At 42.7% G+C, this 12,565-nt stretch overlaps 1 protein-coding gene across 3 annotated transcripts in view; it reads left to right on the forward strand.

Moving 5' to 3' along the window:
- Window positions 1-12,565, forward strand: part of DDHD1 (DDHD domain containing 1) — a 69,107-nt gene that overhangs the window by 26,683 nt on the left and 29,859 nt on the right. For all 3 annotated transcript variants that reach the window (XM_087746847.1, XM_087746849.1, XM_087746848.1), the window contains 2 exons: window positions 3,838-3,966; window positions 5,783-5,930. In XM_087746847.1, the coding sequence (XP_087602973.1) occupies window positions 3,838-3,966; window positions 5,783-5,930 (277 nt within the window). The remainder of the gene's footprint in view (window positions 1-3,837; window positions 3,967-5,782; window positions 5,931-12,565) is intronic.

Consider the following 12,565-nt stretch of genomic DNA (forward strand, 5'->3'; position numbering starts at 1 on the left):
TGACACCCTGTGACATCTCGGTATGAACAGCTCCTGAGCTGTCAATTTGACCACCTCTGCAGCATGCAAGAGGTTTATAGGACAGTCACCGTTTGTTCTGAAAAGAGAATGTAAATCGTGTTATCTCATCACCTTCAGGAAAACATAACTTTCTCTTCCTTGTGTTCAGTTTCAAACCAGCGATGGCAGCCCTTGTTATCCCATACCTGGACAGCACGGTTTGCATTTTTTTATTTTTTTTTTTTTTAGGATGCTTATTTTCAGACTGCTATCACATCCTCTCCAAAGACACTTTTTTTTTGTTCCCTGCCTCACTATTAACATGCCCTGGGACTGTCAGCAGCAGAAGCTCCTTTTGGTTGGGCTCTTGAGAGTCTTGAGAATCTCTTCACAGTCCTCAGTGCAGTGTTGGCCCTCATGAAGAGGTACCTTACTGCAGGTATTTTTATTTTTTTTTACCTAAAGAGTATCTCCTGTGCGTAATGACAGAGGGAACGACTGTCTGTGCCTAGGTGTGCATGCCCACATGGCTTGTGGATCATTTATCCCTGTGACTGATCTCTGCTAGGCAGCTCTTCTCTCAGTTGGGTTTCTGCCGTGCAAATCTGCAAGGGTGTACAGTTTTTCTCTCCCCAGATATTGTCATCGCTGGGGCAGATGCTTAGATAGACAGCGCACAACCATAGTCATCCGTTGGGGTGTCACTCCTAGTCTGAAGGGGTATTCTTGCACACCAAGAGGGCCTGGGGCTCAGGGTGATAGATTATCCCTTTTTAGGGGATTTTTGTTCCACTGGTGGATGTCACATTCAGGGTCTGAGGATGAACAGACATCCCAATGTTTATATAAATTAAAAAAGGGGAGACAAAATCTCCCCCCACCTCAGTAAGAGGATGGGTTGGTTTGTGGAACGGGTGCATTGATCCTCAGACAGACTTTTTAAACAGTGCATCCCATGGGATTCCAAAACAGAGTGCCAAGGTGGAGCACCCAGCTTAGTTTGTTTTGACCCAGGTGACTCTTGTTAACTTCTAAAGGAATGTGTCTGCTCCTGGTTGGTAAGATAGACACCCTGGGAGTGTTATCCAGACTTCTGCAAGATACCGCACTGGAGTGCAGGCTGCCTTTGAAATGTCCTGCAGCCACTGGTTTTCAGTGATTGGTCTCTCTGCTGCTGGTTTGGACTTTGCTCTGGAGTGTGTGCATGGACAGGCACTCAAAAGCAAAGCAGTGAATGAGTTGGTAAAGAAAATTTACTAGAAGACTCAAAATAAAATGTAAATATATCAATTAAAATTGCAAAATTCATCATCTTACTGGCAAATTGGTAGATTCTCTGAAAAGCATTGTCCACATGCATGTTCTGGATCCTGCCACTTCCCTAAAAACTGCTGATATTTTGTGGTTGAAGGAAAACTAAGAAGCAAGAACAAACACACACTTTTTGTTGTTTGGTTTTGTTTTTTTTTTTAATTTTTATTCTGGGTGCTGGGTAGAAAGGAAGGGTGTATAGTCCAAGTGCTGTAAAAAATATATCTGAGCTTGAATGCAATGTGTATGTTAACAACACATCTCAGAGAGGTAAGTTACGCTGTTGCCGAGAGACAAGGAAGTACGGTCCTAGTGAAGGTTACCGGTGGTTTCACGTGGTGCTTATGTTAACAGTAGACCAAATTTTTCAAATTCCCTTTTGAAGGCCTTACTAAATATGTAGAGAAATAGTGCTGGGTATTTCATTTGCAGTTCCTCTTGTAGTTTTTTTTTGGTGTGTCCTTCAACATACCTGTTTTTGAAGAACACCATAAGAGTTAGGAATTTGTTCTTCCCAAGTGAGAATAATTCATGCAGCATGGGGAAAACCTACTTCTTTCTGTATATTTTTTTCCAATGGAGAGGCTGGACTTGATTCCAGAAAGAGTTTGAGGATCTTTCCTCCCCAAACTCTGTTCTTCCAGTGGTAATAAGTGACTCAGCCATGGACCTCTCTGTCTCTTCCTCTGTATGCTTTGGACCTTGAGCACGACGCTCTCCAAAAAGAGATCTTCCAGCCCTCCTCTGTCAGCTTTCCCAGGAACACAATCTGAGAGAGATTTTACAGAATGCAGGTGGAGCAGCTCTTAAAGACCTGCTAGACAATGCATAAAAAGTCTGCATTGGTCTTGGATTTGAGGATGGGGGAGATTGCAGAGACATCTGCAAGGAGGTCCCTTGCCTTTGCCACTAGAGTATGTGCCTGTCTCGGGACATCACAGTCTGCGTTGCATTGTCTCCAAGTCTGAAAGAAGAAGTTTTGCTGGGAATTTCCTCTCCTTCACCAGTTCTAAGTTGAGATTTCTGGACATCTGCGTCTGCAGGGATGTTTATGAAAGATCAGTTTGCATGTTCATCGAGTTCTCACTAGATTGCTTCTTGCTCTGGCCAGTCGTTAGCCTAAGCTGACCTGTCTGCTCTTCAAAGCCAGGCTTAATTCCTTTCCTGTTCTTGCTCTGTCAGTGTAAAACAGCGATATAGTTCTAGTTATTTTTTGTGAATCAGTTGTTTACTATAACAGAAAGGGTAATCCTTTTCTAATCCCCTTCTTTCTTCCAGACTTCATTTAGTTTTTCATCAGACCATGTTAGGTCTATCTGCCTTGGCAAAGAAACAAAAAATACTATAGGAGAAAGGTCAGGACATCTTGCTTAATGTGACTGGTTTGTGCTGTAGCAGAGTTAAAATATGACATCGTGATGGCTCAGGCTTTCTCAGAATGTTTTTTTAGAAGAGTATAAAAAATTCATTTGAGTGGCTTCAAGTAGGGGACAGGTTAGAGCTCCACTTGTTATGGAAAAAAAAAACAAACCCAAAACAATCCCTCTGGGCGTTTTCCATGACTTTGGACTTTTTAGCAAGGCCAATGACAGTTAAATAACACTTCTTTTTGTCACAGGGTTATTGCTGTTGTCAGCTCTCCAAATGTTGTATATCCCACATTAGGTTGGACCTAAGCAGCAGATTTCCAAACTTAGGTGAAATCTGAATTACCAGTAACACAGCTGTGGTACCGCTTCGCTCGAGCAAGCTCTAAGCCTTAGATGAGAGGTTCTGACTTGCATTACAACATGCCTGCTGCGCTCAGTCCCGACAGTCAGGCAGTGTGTCATGAGGTTGGTCCCAGAGCTCAATCGGTTCCAAATCTGGAGAACACAATAACTGCACAAAAAAAAAAAAAAAAAAAAAAAAAAAAAAAAAAAACACTAGAGCTCTTAGTGGCTTTTGAAAGAGCTAGATTCTGTTCTGTGCCAGAAATTACTCATTCAGAGGCTTTCTCATTCAACTGCATTTCCAGCTCTTAGATATTTCTGAAAGGATAAAATGCGATGGAGCCTTGAGAGCCTCTGTGTTACTGCAGTGTGCAGTCAAAACCAAGGATCTGACTGCACTGACGCAGGAGAGAGAAGACAGGAGTGAAATTGCTCTTTTTCTAGTGATGAGAGTGCATGGGGCAGCCACCTGGTCATCACACCACCCGGCAGTATTTCAGGATGCATTGCCCTGCCCACCCTGTTTTTTGGTTTCAGCTAAGGGAATATTTTGGAAACCTACCATCCCAAAATGAGGGTGGGAGGAGAATAACGTGAAATGTCCTCAGAGGTGGTCTCCAAACTGCTGCTTGTCCTGGTCAGATTAATCCTAAATGTAAAAAAAACTTTTCTTCAAGGTAAGAAGTACGGATTTAGGTATAATGGAGCTCTAGTTTTTAACCTATGTGTAAATTACTCTTCTCTCTTTGTGTTTGAAGAGGCTTTTTTTTTCCTCTTACCCATCTAAATTAAATGTTGTTCCTTTTTGCTGCAGCTATTCATAGTCTAAAGTTGAGTCGCAACCATGTGGACTGGCACAGTGTGGATGAAGTGTATCTTTACAGTGATGCAACAACATCTAAAATTGCAAGAACTGTTACACAAAAGTTGGGGTTTTCCAAAGGTAATATTTCTCAGAGTTTGTAAAGAATATTGTAAATACCAGTATTTTAAGTTTGTTACTTTTAACGCTAGAAGGAGATTTCAAGTTTGAAGTTTTAATGTGTGACTAGCCCACTTTGGCCATTGCAGTTTTTACAGAAGAGTGTATCAGGGTCCTTAGGTTGTTGTACGTAATTGTAACTAGATGTGAATAGGCTATGACTTATTTTTGTTACATATTTTATTACTATTTTGGATGCAGCAATTAGCATTACATAATAAGTATATGGAAATATTACAGTGGCAGAGTCTAGCAGCTACGATGTAAGAATTACAGTTCCCTTTGCAACCTTAACTTCACCGCTGTGTACTTGCATACTGTGATGGATTCCGTACATACACGACCGTACCTTCTCCTCTTGCCAGCTCTTGCTTTTTTTCAGTTCATTAAACAGATATATGAACTGAGAGGAGGGGTGAAGCACTTAGGCAGAAATTGTTTCCAGTAGGAATCCAGGCTCATTTAAACTCAAAACTACCACTTATAAAGCCAGCAAGGCTGAGATGGTTGGAAGAGAGGATGGTCTCTCTCAAGCAAAAGGCAGATTTCTGCCAACCTAGAAAATTGGAACTTGTCCTCTCTGTGGTGGTGCTCCTATGCACTGCCGGACAACTACAAGAACAAGATCATACACACCTGTTTTGTTCCTTGGTTTCTGAAGAGGCAAAATCAGGTAACAGGTTTGGCTTTAATCTCCATGTTCTATAATTAATGCCCTCTTACCCGACAGGGCTGTTGGGTGGGTACTTAATTAACATTTGCCAAGAATTAATATAATTCAATGCTTCAGTTCCAGAAGAAATGAAGTATTCTGTATCCAGAACATTATTTGGATAGTGTGTAATAAATAATAAGTAAGATCTGTCCTAAACAATTTGGGGGGAGAAATATCAAATAGAAGCCTGCTTAGTAAACAAAACCTGTCCTGTGTAAAAACTTCCCTTAGCATTTTTGTAGTGTTTTCCTCCTCCTTAAAAACAAAACCAAATTGTTTGTTTCAATTTTTGTGGTGGGGAATGATGCTGCCTTCCTCTGCCTGGCCATCCGCAGGGGTTGCTGGGTTCGTGGGCAGCCAGCGCCGGTGCAGGGCTGTGGTCCTCACTGTGGGTCTGTCAGTAGAGGGGGAACGGAGACACGCTGTGCCGGTGGGCTTCTCACGCCATCAGCAGGGAACTGAGACAACACCCGGGTTTGCCCTGGGTAATTGGTTTTTGGTTTGGCCACTGAGCTGGAGAATGAGTGGGGAAATTTGAGGTTGGATCAGCTTGAAATAAAACATAAGTTTTCCCCGTCAAAATGAAAATTGTAAAGCTTTTCAACCAGCTCTCTTAACTGGGTCAGAGAAAGAATGACAGCGCTTCTCAGTTTTGCGGCCAGATCGCTTCCATGATCCTTCCATGCTGTGGAAGGAAGGTGGAGATGTAAGGAAGTTGAATGATTGAGACGCACAGAAGAAGGGTATTGTGTTGTAAAAGTGGATGGACAGTTATACAACTGTTTTTTAAAAAGGTGTTTTTCAAAACATCTCTGAAATAAGTTGTCTTTACAGTGGAAATGGCCTAGTAATACACTGATGCAATTAATATCACCTAGTTGCTCAAATCTCTCAGGAGTTTAAAATTGCAGATATTTAAAAATACATGCTATTCCTTTATGTGTAATCTTATTTTCAAAATACTTTAATGTATTGGTCTGAGACAAGTCAAGCTTCTGTCAACATATAAGACCGTTGCACTTCGTAGAATGTAACTGATCTAGGATAATGTTTTTTCTACAGCTTCAAGTAGTGGGACAAGGCTACATAGAGGCTATGTAGAAGAAGCTACGTTAGAAGACAAGCCACCACAAACTAGTCACATTGTGTTTGTTGTGCATGGTATTGGGCAGAAAATGGACCAAGGAAGGATCATCAAAAATACAGCTATGTGAGTGCTTCGTAATATTTGCAGTACCAACTCTAGCCTGAATATAAGGCTGACGTTATAAATGACGGCAGACCCTTTGGTTTAAGCTGTATCTTTTCCCGTTTCCTTCTCCTCCTCTTCCTCTCAGTCATTAGTCTTTATATCGCAGGTACACTACTTTATATGTTAATTCAGATGTATGGACTCAGTGAGAGCAGCTGCAAGCCAGAAGAGCAAGAAAAGCAAAGATATATTCTGTTTTCATGACCAACACTTGCGACTTTTAGGGGACTGGCCTGTGAGTTTCTGGCAGCTGTGGTCAGTGACTTTGCTGAGCGGGGAGAGGTTTTGCTTTGGTCGAAATCAAGGGGAATCTCTGTTGTTCCTGCTGGTTGCCAGAATAGTGGAAGAGTGAAGCACCTCGAGTACTGTGTTCAGTTTTGGGCCCCTCACTACAAGAAGGACATGGAGGTGCTGGAGCGTGGCCAGAGCAGGGCAACGAAGTTGGTGAAGGGTCTAGAGCACAAGTCTTATGAGGAGCAGCTGAGGGAACTGGGGTTGTTTAGTCTGGAGAAGAGGAGGCTGAGGGGAGACATTATTGCTCTCTACAACTACCTGACAGGAGGCTGGAGCTGGGGGGGGGTCGGTCTCTTCTCCCCAGTAACAAGCGATGGGACGAGAGGGAACGGCCTCAAGCTGTGCCAGGGGAGGTTTAGGTTGGGTATTAGGAAAAACTTCTTCACCCAAAGGGCTGTCAGGCCCTGGCACAGGCTGCCCTGGGAAGTGGTTGAGTCTCCATCCCTGGAGGTATTTAAAAGCCGGGGAGATGTGGTGCTTAGGGCCATGGTTTAGTGGTGGGCTGGGCAGTGATAGGTTGACGGTTGGACTCGATGATCTTAAGGGTCTTTTCCAACCCTAACAATTCTATGATTCTAAGTGCATACTGGTAAGAGAAGGGAAATGGGGAGTTAGCAGGAATGTTGGCATTCCTAACAGGACAGAGTTCTTTCATACAGTTGGAGGCTATTGCTGTGAGTCTGCTCATCGAGCTCTGTGCATAGGTGCCTGCTAAAAAGTAAAACATGATTGAAAGCTTGCTGGATCTTTTCATTGCATGTCTTTTGTGAAGACTGGTTTGCAAACGGCTTTTGGTTTGACACCTGAGCTAACTCAGAAGGCCAGTTAGGGTGCTGGTGAATGGGAAGAGAAACTCCTGAGCTGTTGAGAATGCTGTACCTGAAAAGATTTTTTGAATATTAAAAGAAATTGTGAAGTTGTGATGACAGCTTTGCAGGGGACAAGGTGGTGTTACGGAGTGCTTAATTAGCTGAAAGAAGAGGCTAAAAAAGCGTTAATTGCAGATCTGTATTGCGCAGATGGTTTAGTATGCGCGTCCCAAATCGTTCCATGTTCCATCAGAGTTGATAGAAATAGCGACATACCCAGTGACTCCAGTGAAAGTGTGCGTAGAGCTGGGATTGCTGGTTTCGTGGTAAGAGCTTTGCGAACCTCCCTTTAAATCCAGAATGGCACTGTAGGTCGGTGCTTATGTGCCATCACCGTGGTGTGTACCATCGTGTCAGCAGGCTCTTGCGTTCGTTCAGCTGCTTGTTCCACTCCAGTGTCCTCTGGTGTGGTAGAGTAGACCTCTTGATTGCACTGCTGTGTCATTTGCCATCTCAAAGCAACAACTTGCTACTCCCTGCTCCCCTTGTTCTGGCACTTCACTGCTCTGCTATTCGTGTTGTTTAAGAGCAAGCAATCAAAACCAAAGAGAAAAGGATCCACAGCCATTGATAAAAAGCTGAAATTCGTCACCAAAATAAGTGTAAAAACTTAAATTTTTGTAGGAGGCAATTACACTGGAAATGCAAATACCCTAAATATAAGTTGCTGGTTTAACAGCAACGAGAAATAAAGCTTCCACCTTGGAATCATTGAGGTTTTCTGCTTTTTCTTTCTCCCTACCCCATATCGCATTGAATATACATACAGAGGTTGTATGGGTGGATTCACTTCAGCTCAGGACACAGTGCATAGGTGTTCATTCCATAAGAAGTCCTGCTTTAATTGACAGCCCATTATGTGAAATCTTTTCTCTAAAAGAGAAACAAGACTTTTTGTGCTGCAGTAAATCTCACTCATATCCTCAAGAAATATCAGGCAGTATTGCATAGCCTTTTAAAATGCTAATTAGTGGCATAAATTGTGTGTTCTGTACAAAATCTACAAATGAAAGCATCATTTTAGATTGAAGTCTCTTTTTTTCTTTTTTTTTAATAGCTTAAAACTTACCAGTGAGGAAGATCCCATATGTTCGAGGAAGAGATTTTAGAAGAAATGTCTGCCAGGCCAGCACAATGGCAGCTCTCACAAGCCGTACTAGCACTTTCTGTTAGCGCTTTCATCCATGATGTGTGTGTGTATTTTTAATTTTTTTTTTTATGTTCTTTTATTAGGGACACAGGAAGTCAAATGTTGCCTTTTGAAAAAGGAGAAAGCAGATAAGGAGAAATACTTTTTGACCCTTAGCACTTTAAAGTAGAAGCTAAGGAGAAAAGACCTCAGTGGTTTGGTTTTTTTTCCCTTTTAAATGCATGTTCTTCAGTAGGAAACCTGTAGTTGCAGCCATCTGTAACTTAAGGCATAGGTCTGCCCATCAGTGCCACCACTCCTTTCTTCCCTCATCAATAGCTGGGTACCACCAGCAGATGTAGAAGGCACTGTCAGTCCTCAGAGCTCACCATGTCGTGGGCTGCATGCAGCTTTGAGGGACTTGGATGTCACCTGTGGTATACCGTGCTGGTGTGGGAACCCTGGGGTAGGTGGTGTGTGCGTCCCTTAGAAAGGGAAAGTTGCTTTTGGTTTAGGTCCCAGGACATCTGGCAGGACACGTTTCTCTGCAGAGAGCCACCAGCCCTCTCCGTGGACTCTGGGGAGAGAACAGAGACGAGGCAGGTTGGACAAGGCAATCTCCATGACACTTTCCATTTTTGTGGTACGGTGCTTGGAGGGACTCTGGGATCTCCAAAAGGGAATACTTGTTCAGGTGCCTTCCCTTTCTACCATCCACAAAAAAACTGCTTTGTGCATTTTCTCTTTGCCACGTACAGTTACTGTTGCTTCTTTGGGGGTTCAATCTACCCTGGGATAAAATTTTTGTATTTATTTCAACCTGTGTGAGAGCAACACTTCAGTTCATAGTACAAAACCAGAGCCTCACTTGAACGAGTGGTCCTAGAAGAAAGAAAAACAAAGAAAAGTGCAAAAATACAGCTTATAACACAGACATGGAATACTTTGTCTGTAACCCAGGCTGGTGAGACCCTACCAGAGCTCATTCGATAGGCTCAGTCCTCAGGTTACCACCTCGAGAAGAAATTGGTGCAGCTCACATGATGCATCTGCATCGTTAGGCAGATCCTGTTGGTTACAGAGGTGAAAACAGAGCTCTGCTTCCAGGGTAATTTAAAATTATATGCACTAATTTCATTAAGGAATGGAGTTCAATCTAATCATTAGCTTGGTTAGATGCTATCGTCGCAGGGTGTCCTGCAAGTAGGTAAATGGAAAAGGTGCATTTTATTGATGCTCGAATGAACAGGTCTTGAGTAGATGTGACACGATTTTCTTTCTTCACAGTGTAGTTAAACACGTTTATTAGCTAAATGGAGCACGGCAGCTGGTACAACAAGCTGCTCCTGTCAGTGCTGATATTAACTGCAGAAGTCGTCTGGGAAGAGACAGTACCTCCTCCAGGCTGGAACAGTGATTCAGCTGGCCTGACGTGAACAGAATGATGTGCTGTGAGCTGCTTCGGTAGCATAGGGATGATTGCTGAAGGAAGAAGATATTATATTCTGTACTCCTGTGAAATATAAATTAAGACATTATGGCATAATTGGAGGGGGTTTTATTTGCCATCAGATGCAGTATTCTGTCATTACTAGGTTTCTGATAAGGTACAACGTTAACTTTTAAAAAAATCATTTTGGGATAGCCTCTTAATTGTACTGTATACACTTTCATACTGTTAATTGGAATATTTTTTTTCACTGAACCCTAGTCTCTGATTTTGCTGAACTTGTGCTTCTAGATTATGGCAGGGGGTGGGATGGCGTTTCTTACATGTGTTAGAGTTTAGGAACGTTACTATCCATGTCTCCAACCTCATTTAAAAAAAATCCTGTTGTTTTACCTAACTTAGGTAAAGGTCAGACCTTTAGGCTGGCGCTCTAAATTTCCTCAGCTCCTGTGCGTGAAAATTGAATGAAGCAAATGTTTTGTGTATTTCCATAATAGCTGTAATGTTGTGACGCTTCTTGGCTGCTTTTACCCTAAAGCTGGTGTCTGGCTGCCTCTGCCTGAATCTCCTGTTTTGGTTTGAAAATTACATTTGCCTGTGCTGCTGCTCATAGCACAAAAATTGCTGTCTGCACAAGCAACGTCATCTTGGCGTTCCATAATCACCAATTACATTTTTATTGCAAGTCCCATTAGAAAGCATTTTAATTGTGGATTATCATTATAATAATTACTTCAGAATAGCTATTTTGGTAAATTTCCAGTGGTATGCAAGCCCTTACAGAGTGCAGAGCCCTTACAGAGCCTCTCCGGGGCCTTTCAGTGCATCAAATGTGCGCTGCTGGAATCTTAAATCAAGATTTCCTGTAAAATTTTTCCTATAATTTTTAGCTTTTCAGATATTTGGTAGTTTTGCTTATTTTCCATTTAAATGCTTGTATTGCATTAAATACATATCACATGCTTGTTTTCCAGTCTTTGGTGCTGGTAATAATTCTGAAATTAAGTATTGTAAGTAAATTGTCTTACAGGTTTCAACTTGAGCTTGTCTTGCAAGCTAAATGAGAAGTTCAGCCCAAGAGGTAAAAGGTGATAGTTAGGGCATTAAATACTTTCATAAGAGCTTGTTTTGTGTACATCTATTAATTATCTAACAGATGACTGCATATTGGACAGAAGCTGTAACAGCCTGTGTAAGACTTGGATGTATCTCTAGATCTGTTCTCGTTCCTGTCCTCCCTCCAGCCCTCATTTCTGCCTGGTGCTGCCCTTTCCCTGCCCACATGAGCACGACTGTCTGTACGGTCCCATTGTAAACTGGATCACTGCAGTTGGTCCAAAAAACTGGAACCCCATCTGGAAGATCGGAGTGTCATGGAATCATAGAATATCAGGTTGGAAGGAACCTCAAGGATCATCTGGTCCAACCTTTCTAGGCAAGAGCACAGTCTAGACGAGATGGCCGAGCACCATGTCCAGCTGAGTGTTAAAAGTGTTCAGTGTAGTGGAGTGAACCACTTCCCTGGGGAGATTATTCCAATGGTTGACTGTTCTCATTCTGAAAAATTTACCTCTCATGTCCCATCGGAATCTCCCTGGGAGTAACTTGTACCCATTACCCCTTGTCCTCACCATGGGACTCCTTGTAAAAAGGGAGTCTCCATCTGCTTTGTAACTACCCTTTAAGTACTGGTACATGGGGACGAGATCACCTCTAAGCCTCCTTTTCTCAAGGAAAAGTGAGGAGTGAGAGGTGAGGAGGCAGTGGATGACAATGGGGACAGAAAATGCCTCATCTGCTTTATGCCAAAGCCAGCATCTCGCTAAGGGGCAACCTTGCCACCGTTTGGAAGGCAGTGCTGGGGAGGGAGGCACTCACACTTGAAGCCCCCGGCTCGCCATAGGCTTGTCTGGGCGATCCCATAATCAAATAACCAAGCATCTTGAGTTCCTTTGATCCTGCAGAGTCCCATTCTTCTTGACAAGGGTGAAGTGTGAGTCACGATCGTGCTTACTTTGGTTGCATCCTAGAATTTCCACCTTTCTCTGGAAGTAAAATGAGTCTGCAGATGGCCTAGAGCAGCGGTCTTAATGTGCTCTGGTCTGAGAGCAGATGAATCCCTGCAGAACAGTGGCAGAAGAGGACTTGTGTCTTGCAGTTGCTCTTTGAAAGCGGCCTAGAGTAAGACTTGAGTTTGCATTTCTGCGGTGCAGCTAAGCTTTTGAAAACAGCCTCCCTTTCATTTCCCCTGGCTTGAGCAGATCTCAATTTTTATTACTCATGCCTGCTACTCTCACTTCGACTTACCAAATTTAGCTTACGCCAGCCCTGAGTTTCCTCAATAACTCGTGGTATTATTTCCTCAAGGAGGCTGCCCTCCATTTGGGGGAACTGCAGAGTGGTGAAAGCAGTTGGGGAATGCTTCAGAGCATAATTGACCAGTTGTGTGACCAAAAACCAGGAGTAGATCCACACGGTTTTGCAGGCAGTAGCGAGAGTTTAGGTTTTTTTGTGGGGACATCTCATTGCCCTATCTCTTAAATCAAGAGTTCAGAGTAAGAAGTTGGCTGGTGTAATGCTTTTTAAATTAAAAGACCATTCCCTTTTTCTTGGCTGTGGATCATCTGACTGAAGAGAGTCGGCAAAGATGACTTGGGAATAAAATGAGTAACATCTTTAAGCCTTCAGGCATTTTGCTCTGTTACCAGCTATCAAGGTCATTTTATAAAATTTGTGAACTAGCTGAAGCTAACTTGTTTGTAGCTCTCCAGTTTTTAGTGTAGTATTTGTGAATGCTCCACAAGAGTCAAATTAGTAGCATAACACAACAATAATCGTAGTTATGTTAATA

The sequence above is a fragment of the Nipponia nippon genome, unplaced genomic scaffold, assembly GCF_047370975.1.
Source record: "Nipponia nippon isolate SJK-2023a ecotype South Korea unplaced genomic scaffold, ASM4737097v1 scaffold_11, whole genome shotgun sequence".
Classification (NCBI taxonomy): domain Eukaryota; kingdom Metazoa; phylum Chordata; class Aves; order Pelecaniformes; family Threskiornithidae; genus Nipponia; species Nipponia nippon.